The sequence below is a fragment of the Musca autumnalis genome, unplaced genomic scaffold, assembly GCF_047663935.1.
Source record: "Musca autumnalis isolate F117 unplaced genomic scaffold, ASM4766393v1 scaffold_5, whole genome shotgun sequence".
Lineage (NCBI taxonomy): Eukaryota > Metazoa > Arthropoda > Insecta > Diptera > Muscidae > Musca > Musca autumnalis.
In genome coordinates this window covers 177936295-177957585 of record NW_027412088.1, presented here as the reverse complement: position 1 = coordinate 177957585, position 21291 = coordinate 177936295, and the positions used below count along the sequence as shown (strand labels likewise).

General features: G+C 36.8%; 1 protein-coding gene across 1 annotated transcript; it reads left to right on the top strand.

Annotated features, from left to right (window-relative positions):
• The first annotated feature begins 238 nt into the window (after window positions 1-238).
• On the top strand, window positions 239-18847 carry LOC141406676 (uncharacterized). The gene is made up of 7 exons (XM_073992571.1): window positions 239-410; window positions 467-547; window positions 8018-8350; window positions 8411-8638; window positions 9488-9653; window positions 18329-18489; window positions 18549-18847. Exons 1-7 carry the CDS (start codon window positions 395-397, stop codon window positions 18761-18763), a joined length of 1200 nt encoding a protein of 399 aa, XP_073848672.1. The 5' UTR covers window positions 239-394; the 3' UTR covers window positions 18764-18847.
• The last annotated feature ends 2444 nt before the right edge of the window (window positions 18848-21291 follow it).

Below are 21291 nucleotides of genomic sequence, written 5' to 3'. Positions count from 1 at the left end.
TGAAAATATGAATCATGTTGCTATGAATTGTGTACCATGTCGTATGAACGGGTTAATTCGTGTACGTAATTATGAAAACGAACGACGTTGTTCAAATGTTGGTATGAACATGGCATAAATGTATTAAATATGAATTTTGAGAGTTCGGTGTCACCCTATGTTTTTCGATAAGTTTTTGTTGTTGAAAGTTGGGGTCGTTGCATCACGCAGGTTGAGGAAAACCAACAATCGATTGTTTGTCATCTCTAATAGTAAGAGCAAGTAATATTGGTTCGTGTGTTAAATAAAAAGACAAAACGAAATTGTTATTTTTAATTATTAACACTAAAAGTTCTCATTAATTATTTGAGACGGCCATAATATAGTGCCGACAATCGAAACGAATATCGTAGACATGTCCGAAGCATACGGTAAAACTGATTTTATCAACTGTCTTTGCAACTTCAATTGAGTTCTATTGTTCCAGATTACATGTTTGAATTGCTGATCATTGGAAGTTCTGACAGTGGAAAAAGTTGCCTACTACATCATTTTATTAATAAAACATGTAAGTTTGTTGTGAAATGTTATAATTTGGTCTTCTCTGTGATAAGTGAAATTGTAGTTGTAACTGGTAGCTGTTAAAAAGATAAAAAATTTGGGGATATGTTTTGGGAATCCCCAACATACATTACACTTAATACTAGAGCTGGCAAAAAATCGATGGCACTAACGATAATACCGATTATTTTTTAAAAATACAATATCGATAGTTAGTTTTGTCTATCGATATTATCGGATTAAAAACCTTTAATCGAAAATTCATTGAAATTCGCGGCTTTTCGGTTTTGTGGATGTAAGAAAGTATGCTGGTTGTCACTCGTACAAATGTTTCGAAAAAGTAAAATGTATTTTTATTAAATAAAAGCAATTGTTTTTTTCTCCTACTTGATTTCTGTGAACTACTTGTGCAAAATGTTAACAAAAGCGTAGACATTTCCGCCGTTTTCACTTCCAAATTAATGGTGGTGGCAAATTAACGATAATATCGATAGCAATCGCTTTTTTAAACTATTATATCGAAAATATCTAATGTTGGGAATATCGATGGTTTGCCAGCTCTACTTAATACCGTCACAGAGCTGGCAAAATATCGATAGCATTATCGATATTTTACATATTTCTTGCTTAATAAAGCGGGGTACACACGATCAGTTTTGACTGTCAGTTTTGCTCAAATAATCGGTTGCTTGCCAGTGTGGTAGAGCTGGCAAATCATCGATATTTCCAACATTAGATATTTTCGATATAATGTTTTAAAATATCGATTGCTATCGATATTATCGTTAAGTTGTCATCGCCTTTAATTTGGAGGGGAAAATGGCGGAAATGTCAATGATGTTCTTGAAATTATGCAAAGTAGTTCACAGAAATGTAAAGGAGAATAAACAACTACTTTTATTTTATAAAAAATGTGAAAAATACATTCTATTTTACCGAAAAATCTGTACGTGTGACTACGAACTTACTTTCTTACACACACATAGCCGAAAAACAGCGAAATTTCTATTCATTTCAGGTTAGGGGTTTTTATTCCGATAATATCGATAGGCAAAACTATCTATCGATATTGAATTTTTAAATAATAATCGATATTATCTATAGTGCCATCTACTAGAGCTGGCAAACTATCGATAGTCCCAACGTTAGATATTTTCGATATTTCATTTCAAAAAATCGATTGCTATCGATATCGTTTATTTGTCATCACCATTATTTGGAAATGCAAATGGCGGAAATGCAATAATTCAATTTTCAAATTAAAAAAACTCAAATTCCAAATGGAAACAATTTTAACTACAATGGAAAAATACGAATTACAAATGAAATAATTCAAAATTCAATTGGAATTCTCAAATTACAAGTGAAATGTTTTGAATTTTAACTGATAACATGTGGAATATCACACGTTAGATTTTATGACGTTACTCATACGTTTTGAAACTAAGACCTATGGTCTGTTCCAGTATTACACATTTCTACACATTTTTACTCCGATAACCGATTTTTCCTTTATGTTATCGAAAAAATAGTAAAAATGTGTGGAAATGTGCAGTACTGGAACAGACCACTAGATTACCCAACTCTACAAATTTGCAAGTAAAGGAATAGACCTATTTATATATGTAGAACCCATACCCTCACTGAGCCTACAATTAGGGAGTTTTGGTTTGTTGATCTCAACATGAAATCTAATGGCCTGTTCCAGAACCTGCAAGAATATACAACTTTTTACTACGATAAAAATTTTTCCTTTGTGTTAGTGTAAAACCTAGTGTAAAAACGGAGGAGGATAAAGGGCAGCAAAGGGGGAGGATTAACTTGACCCAACTATCTGATGATGGTAGCGACCCTGATTTCGAATCCGATAGCTGCGGCAAAACAAACACCACCGTTGTGGAAAATCCCATGAAAGAGGAAGTCCACAAGATGGTAGAAGAAGTGAGCGAGAGCATCGCAAAGCTCACGACGAAAAGAGTGCAGTGGTCTGGGGCCCAAAGGAAGAAATTTAAGAGGAACCAGGCAAAACTAAAGAAGGAAAAACAGCTGGCTGCTTCAAAGGTTACCACAGAAAGTCCCTCCACTTCTTCGGAAGCGGCGAAGAGGACAAGGTCTCCTAAGGAGCAGAACGTGGCAAAACCCAGTAAGAAGAAAAAGGGCTTCCCACCTTCAATTGCCCAGAACAAACCTCGTCAGGACAAAAGCCAAGGAGACTGCCAAAAGGATCCTTCAAATGATACTGAAGAGGCGAGTTCTGACAAAAAGAAGGTGAGCGCGACGTCGGAATCTTCTGCGGTGGCCAAGGACTCAGTAAAGAAGCCTACTACCACCCAGAAGAGGAAGATGGACGCTGAAACCGGAACGGAGCCGCCATCGACTTACGCCAAGGTAGCCAAGAGATACTACAAGGACGAGCTGTGCTACGCAGTAATCGATACTAGTAAAGGATCTGGAAGGCTACACAAAGAGTACTTACCGGAGATCGAGAAATCGATCAACGATAAAATATTGGAACAAATCCTGCAAGGACGAGTCTCAATAAAAATAAACTGCTGTGAGCCAAGGGGGGACCTCCTATTGTACCACCTGGACTCACACGCAAACTCTGCAGCTCTCGGGGAGGTAGTCAGCAGTATAGCAACTCCATGGGAAGGTGGCAGACTAAAACTGGTGAGGAAAGACGAAATTCCTCACCTAACCAAAGCATCGGTGTACGTCAAGGGGTATGGCTGCAAGCTCGAGACGGAGCGCATGCTCGAGGTCTTTGGCGTACAAAACGAGGCCCTAAAGGTGGAAAGATTGGAGGTCTTCCACAGGGAGGAGAAGGAAGACGGCACTCTCCTTGTGATGGGGATCGACGATCTCTCGCTAGCCGGGCTCGTCAAAACCAAGGGCAAGGCATTCTTCGTCTCGAACTCGGTCTACTTCAAAGTTGGAAAGGCAAGAGTTGGTGAGGAGGAGATTGCCAAACCAAATAACCAAGAGGTCAACCTACCAAAAGGCTTTCAGGAGGGAGGAGCAGACGAAATTAGCGACTCCCAAGAAGCCAACCTTCTGGAGGACCAATGATTGAGGTCATCCAGATCAACCTCCATCGGAGCGAAACGGCAACACTAGCCCTGATGGACAAAATAACTAAAGGTAATATACATATTGGTTTAATCCAAGAACCTTGGACCATAAAAAACAAGGTTTCTGGACTTAACCATATAAATTATCAACTTTTTTACGCAAATACGGGATCCCGACCGAGGACCTGCATTATATGCCACAAAAACTTATGCTTTCTTTTTTCTCCAGAGTTGTCATCGTCGGACGTTACAGTATTGAAGCAGGGGAATGGTAACATATACCTAGCATCATTATACCTGCCGTTCGACTCCCCGACATTACCACCTTCGTCGGAATTGCAGCAACTGGTGAGAAGGATAAAGCAAACAGGTAACGAAGTACTAGTAGGTAGCGATGCTAACTCTCACCACATCTCGTGGGGTAGTACTAACATTAACAAAAGGGGACAAGCCCTTATAGATTACTTAAATACTAACGACCTAATTACATTTAACACCGGGAATACGCCAACCTTTGTTAATAGAATTAGGGAGGAAGTACTAGATATAACGATATGTTCAGAAAATTTAATAAACGAGGTACACGAGTGGAGGGTCCTGGAGGAACACTCCTTCTCAGACCATAAGTATATAAGATTTAAAATAGCTAGGCCATCGCCTAACCCGATAACCTTCCAAAACAAATTGGACAAAGTTCGGAAAACGAGTAAAAGAAAGACTTGGGCAACCAGATGAGGAATGCCTAAGTAAGGAGGACATAGAGAGAGATGTCCTAAAGTTAACTGAGGCACTAGTAAAGTCTTTCGAGGAAAGTTGTCCCCTTCGAGAGAGGAAATCCGCCTACGAAAAACCCTGGATGACAGGGGAAATTCGGAATAAAGGCAAGGAGGTCCGCAGACTTTATAATAGGGCCAAACGTAAAAAAGCAGCTGTATTCTGGGACAACTATCAGGCAAAATTAAAGGAATACAACAAAATAACAAGAAACGCCAAACGAAACTCCTGGAAGCTTTTCTGCGAACAGGTGGATAGTGTAAATGACGTTTCAAAGATTAAAAAGTTTCTATCTAAAACCCATACACAGACCGAGCAATTGGTCGATGGAAATGGAAAAAGGATTGAAACAACAGAAGAAACTCTAGGCCTTCTGATGAAAACGCACTTCCCGCAGAATACCATGGTTAACACTGAGGCATCGACGGAATGTATTAACTCATCGGAAGAAGCACCAAAGATCGACAGCTTAATGGTCCAACAAGCCATTTTAAGCTTTTCACCATATAAAGCAGCTGGACCAGACCAGATCTTCCCGGCTTTATTACAGAGGGAAGTGGACTTTATTGCATCCAAACTGGTCGGGATCTTCAATGCATGCTTAAAACTTGCATACACTCCTATAGCCTGGCAGGAGGCAAGGGTAGTCTTTATACCCAAACCTGGCAAGGCAAGTTATGCAACACCAAAATCTTATCGACCGATAAGTTTAACTTCATTCTTACTCAAAACAATGGAACGGACAGTCGACACCATGATAAAGAGTAAGATCCCCAACGATATGCTTAAATTCAAACAACATGCATACGTTAAAGGCAGATCAGTGGAAACCGCATTGCATGAGGTAGTACACCACATAGAAAGAACCTTCGAAATGAAAATGTACACACTTGCTGTATGCATCGACATCGAAGGCGCTTTCAATAACGTAAGCACCGAGACACTTATCCACTCCTTAGACGAGTTTCAGGTAGACAGGGCCTTAAGGAACTGGATAAACCACATGCTAAGGAATAGATGGATAAGCTGCGGGCTATACGACGTGAAAATAAGAGACAAAGTTGGACAAGGAACGCCACAGGGAGGGATACTTTCACCTCTGTTGTGGGTTACCACCATAAACAGTCTCTTGAGGACCCTAACCGAAGAAGGATTTGACCCAGTCTGCTACGCAGACGACGTTATAATACTTCTGAGGGGAAAGAATCCGAATCAACTCTGTCGTAGAGCAGAAACGGCTCTAAAAATTGCTTTTAACTGGGCCAGGCCGAGAGGTCTGAACGTCAACCCAGAAAAAACAGAATTATGTCTATTCACTAGGAAAACGAAAATGGGGCACTACGAGGAACCAGTTTTTCTAGATAAGACAATAAATATCTCTTGTACAGTTAAATATCTAGGAGTAATTCTGGATAGGAAACTTAAATGGAAAGACCATATACAAGAAAGGGCCAACAAGGCCCAAATATGTTGGTCAACCTGCAGAAGGGCGATAGGCTCAAAATGGGGGTTCAATCCTAGGATGATACACTGGCTATACAGAAGCGTAATTAGACCAATTCTAACCTACGCGTCTGTGGTATGGTGGACAGCCATGGACAAAAAATGCAATGTGGAAATATTGCAAAAGGTCCAAAGAACATGCTGCCTAAGCATTAGCGGAGCAATGAGGACCACACCGACTAGGGCTCTAGAAACAATTTTGTTTGTACACCCAATAGAGATTCAGGTAAGGTATGAGGCAGCCATCGCAGCTGTAAGGCTAAAGTCGATGAGCGAGTGGATCGAAAAGAGCCACCAAACATACCACCAAAACATATTAAAGGTCACAACGGGTGAATCTATAAATCAGGTAGTATCGGACCGTATACCTGAAACTAGTGAAGTAGCCTTGTGTGAAGTGTCAATACCTGACAGAGACATGTGGATCGAGGGAGCTCTAGCACAGATTCCCGCTGGAAGCTGTGGGTTTACGGATGGGGCTGTGCTAGGGGGGAGAACCGGACTGGGTCTTTATATAATGGAACCGGAAACGGAAATCTCCCTCCGTCTGCCGGATCATAACACGATCCTGCAGGCGGAACTCCGGGCGATAACAGAGTGTCTGCTTTGGTTTGATACACACACAAGGCCTACCACTGTAAATATCCTTACGGATAGCAAAGCAGCCATTAGAGCTATATCAACCAAGACAGTGAAATCTAGAACTGTCTTGGAATGTATTAAATCTATAAATAATTACTCCCAACACGGTAAGGTAAACATTATATGGGTACCAGGGCATACCGGGATTAGGGGTAATTAAATAGCAAACTCCTTGGCAAAACAAGCCAAGGAGCAACCAACGGTAAGTCTAGAAAACGCTAAGCCGTTTAAAGCTACGCGACTAGAACTAAAGACATGGGCAAAAAATGCACATGTATCCCTCTGGAGTAGTGGAGAGAAGGGAAAAAACACAAAAATCCTATGGGGAAACCCAGACGAGGACAAAACAAAAGAATTACTTTTACTAAGTAAAAAAGATATTAGTAGACTGACAGGAATCCTTACAGGTCACCTAGGTCTAAAAGCGCACCTGCACAAAATAGGTTGTGCAGAAAACAGTGAATGCAGAGCATGCGGAGAGGACGACGAAACGTTGGAACATTACCTCTGCCATTGTCAAGCCTTCACAAATCTGAGAACCCAGTTACTAGGGAATGACATTATACCAGGACTCGACCAAATTAGGACAATCGAGTTCAAAAAGATCAGAGACTATGTAAATAGGACAGAGATCCTAGACTAAGTCAAAAAAAAAAGGATAATCCTTCCATAACTCAAAATTAGAGCGCACAACAGGCCTACTTATGGCTTAAGTGTATGTCCACATGGGCATGTGGTGATCTAGTATCACCCCTCTTATCAACCTAACCTAACCTATCGAAAAAATTGTAGAAATCAGTAGATTCTTGCTGTTCTGGAACAGACCATAACCTCACAAAATATTTAAGGTCAAAACCTAAAACTTTGCGTGTAGCGGGTGCGTTCAAAAAACTTATGCCAGACTATGAAAATTTTCATGTACGTGAAAATGAGTTTATAGGCAAGAGGTGTGAAGGGGGTGAAACTCTGTACACAAGGTTCTGTAATCTGAAATTATTCTTTGTGTTTAAATTCGTAACTCTCAAACCAATGCAAAGCAATGAAAATATCAAAATTTTCATATGATTTCATATATGTGTGTAGACGTCAATGAACATTTGGAAGAAAATGACAAAACGTTTTCAATGAAAATTTTCATAGTCTGGCATAAGACAAAATACATGTATTTCAAATTGAAATACATGTATGGTCTGTTCCAGTACTGCAAGAATCTACTAATTTGTACTATTTTTTCCGATAACATAAAGGAAATAATGTTATCGTAGTAAAAAATAGTAACTTCTTGCAGGTTCTGGAACAGAACTATATTTTGTTTTTTAATATGCAAGAAGCTACTATTTTTTACTACGATAACATTTTTTCCTTTATGTTATCGGAAAAAATAGTAAAAATTAGTTCTGGAACAGACCATCAGTTGGAAACCAGAAAATTTGTTCAACGAAAAACTGTTACATATTAACCCCTTATTTTCTTCTTGTTTTGTGTAGTCAAAGACGATAGCTCACACACAGCTGGTGTAAAATTTGAATCAGGTACTCTTAATGTCGGTGGAAAATCGATCAAATTACAAATATGGGATACTGCTGGTCAGGAACGTTTTCGTTCAGTTACACAATCCTATTATCGTGGAACTGCAGGAGTTCTGCTGGTGTACGATACAACATCGCGGGCTTCATTTAATGATCTTACCAATTGGATAAATGATGTCAGGACATTTGGCAGTCCCAACATTGTGATTTTGTTGGTGGGCAATAAAAAAGATTTGGAAGAAGCCAGGGATGTAGCATTTTCGGAGGCAAGCACATTTGCCCAGGAGAATGGTAAGTAATTACAAAAAAATGTGTTTGGAATACCAATAATAACTTGTTTTCCCTTCCTAGAATTAAACTTTCTTGAAACAAGCGCGAAAACCGGTGAAAACGTGGAGGAAGCTTTTTTGGAATGTTCAAAAACAATTTTGGCCAAAATTGAAACCGGTATATTGGATCCCAAATGCATTGACAGTGGCATTGTTTCTTTTCTTCCAGATTACACGTTAAAATTGATGATGATTGGAAATTCTGACAGTGGGAAAAGCCGCCTTAGATATAATTTTATTAACAAAGAATGTAAGTTTGTTGTGAAATTTTAGAATTTGATTTTCTCTGTGTGATCATTGTTTGTATACATGTTACGCGAACAAGATTTTCGTTGAAATCGAAAGTTTTTTATATGTGTGTTCGTTTACTCAATATTTTACAAATTGTTACTGGATGTTGTTCGTTAACTCTACAGTACAATGCAAAAGCCCTGGTCGTTTACAAGAAGTTGCAAATTTGTACAAATTATTGAGTAAACGAACACACCTGCTACGCCAAAGCAAAGTTTTTATATATAGCCTATGACCGAGAATTTAAGACCGTTATGGACAGGAACAAATTTCGGCAAGGCGAGATTTTTGTTTAAATCGAAAGTTTTTAATACTAAAAATGTTTATTTCAAGAAATTGGGTCTTCCTCCCCAAAATAAGTAGATATATGGAATCAGCACAAAATTACTTTCCTTCGATATTAATTTCATAATAATTCATGAACAGCCTTGCTATAAGCAGGCTATTATAGTTTTTTGTCGGGTTAACCGACTTTATGAGGATCTATTTGACGTATACGCAATGTAATTGACATTTGAAACCCAGTGAATTTATTAAATCCGGTTATATGTAAACGTATTATAATTAAACTAAATGTATGCCAAAACCCGAACTTTCGGAGCCTATATCTCGTGAAGTACCTCAAAATGTTTTGCCATCATAATAAATATCCAGCCTCGGTAAATCTCATCTTTAAGTTTTGAGGATCAGATGCATTTTTATATGCTTTGCTGGCGGTAATAATTTACTTGTTACTAATACTTTTTACATTATTGATCATCATAATTACACTAACCACCTATTTTCTTCTTGTTTTGTATATTCAAAGACGATAACAAAATTACAATTTGTGTGGAATTTGCATCGCGTATTGTCGATGTAAGTGGAAAATCGGTAAAATTACAACTATGGGATACCGCAGGTGTGGAACGTTCTCGTGAAACTACCCGATTATATTATCGTGGAATTTCAGGATTTCTGCTGGTATACGATACTGTTATGTTCTTACGGAGGTGGTCGATTGAATGAAAGACGATGTTTAAACATAACAATCAATTCATTTATTGAATAAAACTTTAAGTTGTTTTATGAGTTGAAATAAAGTATTAATTATGAAGAACAATGAAATATGACGAAATATGTACAGATGAGATGTGTATTAATTGGTGGTTGCAAAGTGACTAACTGACTGTGTACTGACAATGAGTAGAGAGAGATAATAACTTAAAACTACTGATGCATGCAACACTGCTATGATCAGTGTTGCCGTTCGAAAAATTTTTTTCGGCCCAAAATTTTCCTAAAATCGGCCCAAAACGACCTAAAACGGCCCAACATTAAAAATTAAAACAAAAATATATATTTCGCATAGATACCTTTTATTAATTTTAGAAAAATCGAAAAAATATTGCCTATTTTTACGTAAAGGTAGTATGTCGCAAAAAATTGTCTGAGATATGATTGGAAGGCAACAATTTATTGTGATTTGAATGTAGCATATAAACTTTAAGTGCGTGTTTCTCGAAACGGCGTTTTTGAAGTCGGTGCAAACGATAGCTCTAAAACGAATGGACCGATCTTCATATGACCTTATTATATTATTCATGTGAGCTTATTAAATACATAAAACTCTTGCCTTTAAGCGAGACAGATTAAAAAATTATTTTGCCCAACTTTTTGACAAAAACAGTATTTTTTTTTTCGTTAAAATCGAAATTTTGACTTTGACAGCTCAAATTTTTTTAAAAATATTTTTTTTTAATTCTGTTTTATTAGGTTCCTAAAACGCTTACAAAAATATACTATAATCGGCCCATCCGTTTTCGAGCTATCGTTGGCACCGCAAAACGCTTTTACAAAAAGATGGTTACCTCAAGAATATGCACTATTTTTCAACAACAAAAATTCCAAAGGTATTATAAGATGTGTTCTTTGAGATGAAAGAAAGTATAGTTTCACCGAGTCTTAGCAAATTCCAATCTGTTATTATTAAATCGGGGTCACATTCTACAAGTCTGGGAAAATGTAATACCTGGTTCATAATAGGCAAAACTTCGTTTGAGGTTACCTTATATGGAGTTATTGTATTTAGTAGTTTAAGGGCCATTATTACATCCTTTCTTTTACCATTAGATGGATTTGAAAACGCAAAAAAAAACAATTTGTAATTTTCACACTAAACGTTAATACAAAGAAGGTCCTCCTTCAATTTTAATCATTACTTTCAACTTTAAGTTAGCCGAAACGCTATAAATCTGTACGCAAAATCCAAACTATAACAAAAGAAGAGTTGTAATAAAGGGGGGTATTTATAGTCTATTCTCTCCAAAACAGCAAATTTTATTTCAAACTTTTCATTTTCTGTTAAGTAAGAGAGCATAAATGTAATTGTCTGCTTTTGTGCCTACAAATATTTATGAAGTTTCAAGCTAGTACGATTTATTTTTGTAGTCAATGTCTTTTTATTTTTTATAAAAAAGACAATTTGAGTTGACACTCGGATATAAATAGGATAAACCTGCTTGAAAACCAATCTGCTTGAAAACCAAATACTTAAGTATCATGAAAAATATATTTCAAAACCCGGGTAACTAAAAGTTAAAAGTGACCATTAAACTACTAGGAGGACCTTCTTGGCATTAAATTTTAATGTAAAAATTATATTTTTAATGCCACCAAATTGCTTTATTTTACGTTTTCAAATCCATCCAATAGTAAAAGCAAGCATGTAATAATAGCCCAAAGACTAATATTTGATATTTTATAAAATACTAGCTGACCCGGTCCGCGTTGCTGGTCCGTTGTTTGGGTTCTTCGTGAAAATTTTAGTTATCTATCCAGTATTGATACAGCCATAATTATGCATCCCTCTAGAAACTTCATAATATAAATCAATGTTTTGACATAAATTCCATGCAATGGTATCCCCCAAATTTAAGATATAAAATCTCTTTTATTATACCCTTCACCATAAATTGACAGTTTAAAGCACTTTGTGACCCACATATAATGATCGGTGCACGTCAATAAACATTGCTATATAATGGATTGTTGGTCTCGGTTGGGGTCGTAATTATTACTGCAGAGAATTGTCAATATAGGTCCACGTTTTGATATAGCTCCCATAGAACGGTACCGGCTGATTTTCGCTATTTTTGAGGATTTAACATCATTATCACACCGAAATGGCTAAAATTTGGTTTTTATGTAATTTAAAGAGGAGAGCATAAATATTCTGATCGACCGAAAGACATGCCTTTTTATTTGCGCTCGGTATGCAACAGTTATAGGTTCACGTTTTGATATAGCTCCTATAAAGCAGTACCTCCCGATTTTCGATAGTTTGGAGATATAGTCACTTTTGGGGGTCGTAAGCAGTCTTGCAGAGAATTTTCAGTATACGTCCTCGTTTTAATATAGCTCCCATAGAAGGGAGGAGCCTGATTTTCGCTATTTTTTGTGGATTTAACCTCTGGATAGTGACATCTCAAGTTATCGGGATGTTACTGTATTCCAACATGTGGAGTTGATAGCGCTATCCCACTTATTGTTTATTGTTCAGCGTTTATAGCATTTTTTAGGCACGCAAAATTATGTATATTATCTGAAATAATAAATGTTTGAACATTTTGTGATGACCGCGATATTTCACTTCCGCGAAGACGATTCAGGGTCAAGACGGTAATTACAGTAGTATTGCAAACAATCTGTAAACAATACGTTCAAAAATATCATGGACTTTAAAAAAATTGAAGGAGAACCTCCGGTCACTACACTTAGCCATATTAAAATAGCTCACGACCGCGCTATCCCACTTGTTCAAGCTAGTGTTCATATCATGTTTGTGTCACGCTTACTAAAATTATGTATATTAATTGAAATAATACATTTTTGAAAACTTTGTGATGACCGCGATCATTCAGGGAAAACAATCTGTAAACAATACGTTCAAAATATCAAAGATTTCTGATTTTCTTAAAAACATTGTGGGGAGGATCACCGGTCACTATTCTTAACAGCTTACGACCGTTCTAATTAACTGAAATAATACATTTTTGAAAATTTTGGGATGAACGCGATATTTCACTTCCGCAACGACCATTCAGGATCAAGACAGTAATTACCATAGCAATGCAAACAATTTGTAAACAATATATTAAAAAGTATCTTGAATTTCGCGGTTTTCTTAAACAATTTGTGGGGAGGACCACCGGTCACTACACTTAGCGGGATAAAAAAATAGATTACGACCTATTCTCAGACCTAAAAACTCCACATACAAAATTTCATAAGATTTCCTAATCGATTTTTCGATTACATTTTCAAAAAAATCTATTCAGCCATTTTTGAGTCTATTCGGAACATGCGAACATACTAACATACACACATTGCCTTTTATATATTATATATTAGATAGTTTAAAATGTTGGCATGAAAACGGCCCAAAATGGATTTGGGCCGCCCATCGGCCCAAAATTAAAATTTATTTTTTATTCGGCCCAAATTTGGGCCGAAATGCCCAAAACGGCAACACTGGCTATGATGCTGCCAGATTGTTGCATTTTATGTGGTAGTACTAGGGTTACCCTAATATCTCCCCTTTTAAGTTTGAACCGGGCTTCTGGATATTACTTCAACTGGCTGTCTTCTCTGTGTGATCCTTCTTGGTTGATAGTTGATGATGGGTGAACTTGGTGGAGTAATGAAATCTTCACTTGACTGTTGTGATGCTGTATAATCCGTAGGAGGCAATTGAATGTTGAAGTCTTGAAGTAATATATCAAGAGGTAATGCGTTGTCTGATGATGGAGGAACCTCATCTGCTAATCTTGTTCGAAGTTGATCTGCATGAGCCTTGATTAACTTTTTGCGACTTCCGACCCATATTGCTGTGTCGTAAGTGACTGTACCTGTTCTGTTGATTATTTCTCCAGGAACCCATTCTGATTTGTTGTGACGGAACTCTTTTGCATATACTAAATCTCCTGGCTTGAACGATTTAGGCTTAGTTCCGTGTTTGGCATTATACTGATTTTCCATTTTCTCGTTTCTTTCCAGAGCTGATGTTGAAGGCTTTCTAAGAGCGTCGAATATGGTTCTCATTTTGCGTCCTAGAAATGCTTCTGCAGGTGATGAACCATTTGGTGAATTTACATTTGGCATAGATCTGTATACTTCTTGAAACTTGCAAAGTATTTCCGGTATCGTTCCTTCCCCTTCCATTTTTTTGAGTGATCTTTTGAAAGTGTCAACAAACCTTTCGGCTTGTCCGTTTGAGCTGGGATGAAAACGAACTGTGCGTGTATGTTGAATGGCTCTTTCCTTGCACCATTGCTCAAAATTGTTGGAACAGAACTGTGTTCCATTGTCTGACACGAGCTGCTCCGGGTTTCCGAATTGTGAAACGTACTCGTTCATTAATTTGATTGTAGACGTAGCTGTGATTGAGGATGTTTGATAAATGACTGGATACTTTGAGTATGCATCCACTATTAAGAGGTAGTAAAATCCTTTAATTGGACCAGCGTAGTCGATGTGAACTCGTTCTAGCGGTCTTGTTGTTAATGGCCATGATGATAAGTCTGTCTTGACTGGATTTTTACATACTAATTGACAATTTTGACATCTTTTGACGTAGTCTTCAATATCTTTGTCTATGTTGGGCCAATAGACATAACTCCTTGCGAGCGTTTTGCATTTTTCAATTGCGAAATGTCCACGATGAAGTTGAGTTAAAATTTTCTTCCTGAATTTTTGTGGAATGATTATTCTTGAATTTAAAAGTAGACATCCGTCAACCTGTGATAATTCATCCTTATGTTTGAAATAAGGTGCTACTTGTTGGTCCACTTGATTTTGTTTTTCAGGCCATCCTTTTTCCATGTATGATAAAATTTTCTGAAAAATTTTATCAGATTTTGTTTCTTCTACAATCATAGCATTTGTTACTGGAAATTTTGATATTGATTCATTTAAATCTTTTTGTATGTCCTGCTCAAAGTTGATTGATGCTATTATGAAATCATCTGAAGGCTTCTCATGAGATTTTATAAGCCTTGAGAGAACATCGGCATGTCCGAAGTCTTGAGTGTTCGTATACTTGATGTCAAAATCATAACCAAGTAGAATTAGCGCCCATCTTTGAAGTCTATTCGCTGTATAAACAGGTATGCCTTTTTTAGACCCAAATATGGCTAATAATGGTTTATGGTCTGTATGAAGAGTGAATTTTCGACCAAGTATCATACGGTGAAATTTTTGTACTGCAAAAATTGAAGCGAGACCTTCCTTTTCAATTTGACTATAATTTCTTTCTGCAGGAGTCAATGACCTTGAAATATGATGAATTGCTTTCATACTTCCATTTGGAAATGTATGATATATAACAGCACCAATACCATGACTTGATGCGTCAGCTGCTATATGGACTGGTAAATTTGGATCATAGTGTGTAAGCAAGAGATCTGATGAAAGAATACTTTTGAATTTATCTAGTGCTGCCTGGCACTCGGTTGTCCATTTGAAATGAGCTTCCTTCTTTAAAAGGTCATCAAGAGGCTTTCTCAGATTTCTCATATTAGGAACATATTTTCCATAATGATTAATTGAACCTAATAAAGATCTTACCTCGGATATATTTTCAGGAACTTTGAGCTGTTGAACTGCTTTGATTTTTTCTGGATCTGGACGTATTCCTGTTTTATCAATTATTTGTCCCAAATAAATAATTGAGCTTTGAAAGAACGCACATTTTTCAAATTTTAGACGAAATCCGAATTCTTGAATACGTTGCAGTAATGTTTGTAAGGATTGCTTATGCTTTTCAATGTTTGGACTGGCAATCATAATATCATCGATATATGCCTTAACGCCATCTATACCTGTGCATAGTTGATCCATTATTCGTTGAAATGCACCTGGTGCACATTTCACTCCTGGAGGTAATCTGTTGAATTTGAACAATCCCTTGTGGGTGTTGACTGTTAACAACTCCTTACTGTCGTCATCTACTTCTGTTTGTAGGTAGGCGTCTGATAGATCCAAATGGGTAAAAACTGTGCAGTTGTGACATTCTGCAAAAATCTCTTCTGGTGTAGGCAACGGATATTGATTAGGTTCTATGGCATTGTTTAGACCTGTTGAATAGTCTCCGCAAATTCTTACTTTTCCATTGCGTTTACTTACGACTATAGGTGCTGCCCACTTTGATGTGTCCACTGGAGTTATTATACCTAAATTTTCAAGACGTTGCAGTTCGGTTTCTATTTCACTGCGTGCTGCGTATGGAACTGGTCTTTTTGGTATAAAAACTTCTTTTGCGTTTGGAAGTACCTTGATGTTTACTTTTGTTTTGGTACATAAACCCATTGAACTGTTGTCAAATACTTCTTTGAATGATGATTTTATTTTTGATATTTCATCGTTGAAATTTATTTGATGACACCATGCTGTAATTGGAATGTTCCATAGATTAAATTTCTCAATCCAATCTATGCCCATTACATTTAGTGATTCCACGTCTGAAATATAGCATTCCACTATTTCACATTTATCTCCTATTGAGACTTCGGTTGAACATTTAGCTAGAAATTTCATCTCCTCAGCATTTGCAGCATTGGCGGTCTCTGTTGTTGGGGTTGTTTCAGGTTTTCCTATGCGTTTCCAAGTTGACTCAGAAATTATGCTTATGTCGGAGGCTGTATCCACTTGTAATTTCACTTGTTTTGAATTAATACTCACTGTGACATATTTTCTTAGTTCCTTGAAGTGTACTTGCTTTGTTGACAATATAGTTTTTGTATTGAATTTTGATTTATTCTTGTTGAAATTCTGATGAGTCACACTGTTCTTCTTAGAATTTTGGTCGTGATTGGTTTTGCTCTGTTGAGGTTTGTTGTTGTTGTGTTTTGATTTGCTCTGCCTGTGCATGCTGTTGCAAAAACCATCTTTGTGACCAATCTGTTGACATTTGGTACACTTGTGCTTGGAGTAGGGGCAATGTTTTGCATAATGCATATCTCCACAATACCAACATGCTGTTTTTGGTATCTTTTGTTTTTGTTGAGGCTTACCAATTTTGTTGCACTGTTTTTGACTTCCCTCAATTAGTGCTGTGTCACTTTTCAAATCCAAAATGCTTTGTGTTTCATCAACAAGCTTTTCTAAGTTGACTACTTCCTTACTTTCATTAAGATGCCTTAATAAACGGATTCTGATGTCACTGTCTTGTGATGATTTAAGACCAAGTATGAAAATTAAACACTTGAACTGGTCTGTAGTTAAGTCATCCAGTTTAAAAAGTTCACACTGAAGATTGACACGACTAGCGTATTCTTTAAAATCTTCATTTTCCATCTTTGTGATTTGGAGACACTTGTATCGTAGACTTACTTGTGTTTCTGTTCTGCCAAATAGTCTTGTAAGATGCTTGATTGTGTCTGCCAATGAAAGTTCTTGAGGTTGTTTTGGTAACACGAAATTCTTGAATCGTTCATGAATGTGATTGGACATTTTTCTCCACAAAAGTCCTACTTTGTCTGCATCGTCCAGTGCACTTGCTTCCCTTTCGAAGATGTGTTTAAAACGATTGTACCACGATTCAAATAATAAACCACTGTCAGGCTCATAGTGAAAATCCGTCATGGAATTAGCTAAAGATTCCATGAGGTGGGCTTTTGCCACTGATGATTCTCCACCTGGAACTGATGATGAAACTGCGTTTGCACCTTGTTGTCCAGCGATGATTTGTGTGAGTTTATTTAGTAATTCCTGTTGTTGCGCAAATTGTTCCTGCTGCTTTGCTATTTGCTCTTGCTGCTTTGCCAGTAATTTCACAATATTCGCTTGTTCCGACATGTCTAGATTTTTCTGGTTTCTGTGTTTTCAGCCGTTACAATTTTGTTAGAGACGCTGCCGTCGTATGTCTGTATGTGTGCGCTGCAAAAATGATGAAATTTCCCACGTTACTATGGTGTGTGTGTTGAGCTGAAAGAAAATTGTTGTATATGTGAGACTGCAAACTGTTGTGAGTGTGAGTGTTGATCGCTGAAGATTTCTTGAAAATTCTTGTTAGAATGTTCCTGATGAACTTGCGCCTGTGCGTTTTGATGTTTTCCTTGAAAATCTTCCTGACACAACTTTTATTGTGTGCGATGTCTTGATGTTATTACGCAGCCTTGTTGAAAGTTCTGATGAAATTGTGAAATTCCTTTTTGTTACTGAGTGCTGTTTTCAATTCACAATCCTCGTCGCCAAATTGTTAGCGAGAATGATACATATTTGTTCCAAAATCCTCGTCGCCAAATTGTTAGCGAGAATGATTCATCTTTGTTCCAAAATCCTCGTCGCCAAATTGTTATGTTCTTACGGAGGTGGTCGATTGAATGAAAGACGATGTTTAAACATAACAATCAATTCATTTATTGAATAAAACTTTAAGTTGTTTTATGAGTTGAAATAAAGTATTAATTATGAAGAACAATGAAATATGACGAAATATGTACAGATGAGATGTGTATTAATTGGTGGTTGCAAAGTGACTAACTGACTGTGTACTGACAATGAGTAGAGAGAGATAATAACTTAAAACTACTGATGCATGCAACACTGCTATGATGCTGCCAGATTGTTGCATTTTATGTGGTAGTACTAGGGTTACCCTAATAGATACAACATCACGGGCTTCATTTAATGCCCTTACCAATTGGATAAATGATATCAGGACATTTGGTGGTCCCAACATTGTGATTTTGTTGGTGGGTAATAAAAAAGATTTGGAAGAAGCCAGGGATATATCATTTTCGGAGGCAAGCACATTTGCCCAGGAGAATGGTAAGTAATCACACGAAAATTTTTTGAAATGCCAATATTTACTTATTTTCATTTTCTAGACCTAATATTTCTTGAAACAAGTGCAAAAACCGGTGAAAATGTGGAGGAAGCCTTTTTGAAATGTTCAAAAACAATTTTGGACAAAATTGAAACTGGTGAATTTACTCCCGAACGCATTGACAGTGGCAATGGTACTATTACTAAAGGCCCCCACTCATTAGTCAGTCTGACTGCCAGCATTTATGGTAGTATGTGTAAGTTTTTGAAATTTTGAGAATGTAGGTGTGAGTTTTCCAAGACTGATGAAAATCAAAATAGTTTTGATTTCAAAATGAACCCCCATCAGTCTGGGTGAATTGTGTTTATTTTCAAATTGTCAATAAATAATTTTGAAAAACAGAAAATAATGTTGGTATTGGAACACAAAAAACGTAGAATTCATTCATTTTTGGAGGAGAAATTATAGATTATTAGACTTGACTGATGGTTCGTGTAACACACTTGTCAGTCACAGAAAGGGTTCATCGGACTGACGGCACAGACTGATAAATGAGTGGTGGCCTTAAAGGCAACAACTAAACCCTGTTTCTTCCTGAATTCCTAAAACGTCAAAATTACTAAACACAAAATCAACAAATGGGTTTGTTTACAGTAGTTGTGTCTTTTTACTTACTAAATGTTGCTGAAAAATTTTTTTTCAGCAACATTTCCTCTGTATGACTGTCAAAATCTGCAACATTAGTAATAATTACAAAGACATAAATTCATAAAGACTAGACATAATGCATGCAAAAAAAAAAATGTTTATGAAACTATGTATAGAAACCAGCGTACGTAAAAATACTTTAACACGTTCGCGGACGCAAGCAAATTCTGGGAGGTGAAAAAAATGACACCCAATTATTTTCGAAATTAGTTTTTTTGTTTTTATTTATTAATTATTGATTATTATTATTTTTTATTTATTATAAAATCTAATTTGTTGAAATAAATCGTATTATGTATATTAATCACCAAAACTTAAGATTATATACAAGTAAATGAACAAATATTGGCTGACAATGTGAATGCTATAGCATTCACGTCATTTTGCATCGGAATGCTATAGCATTCACGTCCGCGAACGTGTTAAATAATGGGTACTTTACACGATATGTATTTTACATATGGGTTGTCACTTTTTATATACAAAATGTATACACAAAGTGACAACCCATATGTAAAATACATATCGTGTAAAGTACCCATAACATGTCCAATCGTTTCGTATTTTCCATAGGAACAATACAAAACGAAACAAAACCCACGTTGGCGGAGCTCATGGTACAATAAGAAAGGTAGATGCATCGGCGAATTGCTACAACAAAGCAACTTTTTTTGTAATGTAAACTGTCAAAATTTTCGCCAAATGATCTCTTGTTGTCTCTTTTTATCGCTTGTGTTTGTCTATAAAGTGTAGACATGCTATCTCTTACTTACCGAATCATATGGTTTTTTGTTTTGATTTTTCATGGCGAATTCCTAGTTTTTTGACGTTTTAGATTCGATCAGCTGGGCTGAGGCATCTACCTTTCTAATTGTACCATGGCTGATGCTGACTTATAGGCATGGTACAAATACACAGGTAGCCGCATCGGCAATTGTTGGTAACATAAGGTGTCAAAATTTGACATCAATTCAATGCAGTTGACACATTATGTTACCATCAGCTGGCATGATAATGCTACCTGTATTATTGTACCATGGTTATAGGGTTGTTAAGAGGTAGTTTACACTATATATCAATGTCATATGACACGAAATAAAAACATTCCATATCTACCCACGCAGGCAATGTGAAGACGTAATTCTATTACATTTTTGCTGGTGTGGACGTACAGAGTAAATGGCGTAAGGAAAATCTCCAATATTGCACATATTAGCGGAAATATAACGATGGAAAATTTCATGTCATATGACATTTACATATAGTGTAAACTACCCCTAAGCAATCACATGTGTGTGTGTATGCCTCATGGTACAATTACTTAGGTAGATGCCTACGCCCAGCTGATCGAATCTAAAACGTCAAGAAACTAGGAATTCGCTATGAAAAATCAAAACAAAAAACCATATGATTCGGTAAGTAAGAGATAGCATGTGTTCACTTCACTGTACAAACACAAGCGATAAAAAGAGACAACAAGAAATCATTTGGCGAAAATTTTGACAGTTTACATTACAAAAAAAGTTGCTTTGTTGTAGCAATTCGCCGATGTTTCTACCCATGGTACAATTAAAAAGGTAGATGCCTCAGCCCAGCTGATCGAATCTAAAACGTCAAAAAACTATGAATTCGCCATGAAAAATCAAAACAAAAAACCATAGCGATAAAAAGAGACAACAAGAGACCATTTGGCGAAAATTTTGACAGTTTACATTACAAAAAAAGTTGCTTTGTTGTAGCAATTCGCCGATGCATCTACCTTTCTTATTGTACCATGTTTCTACCTAAGTAATTGTACCATGGTATGCCTGAGTGTGTCATTGACCATAACACACGGCAAAGCATAGCCGAAGTTACATTTGAGCAATCGTACGGTTTCCATCTTTTTACATTGAAAAGTTTGTGGTTTGGTTTTGGTTGTGAGAATGAAACTATGCAGAGAAACTGAAAAGTTTGTGGCTTTGTGTGATTGGTACGGGAATCTGTACTGTGTTTCGACTAAAATGAAGAACTTAATCTGTTTTGGTGTGGTTTGTTGTCAATGCTGGCATGCTTGCGTAAGCTCGGCTAGAGGCTCGCCGGATGGGGGGTTGTTT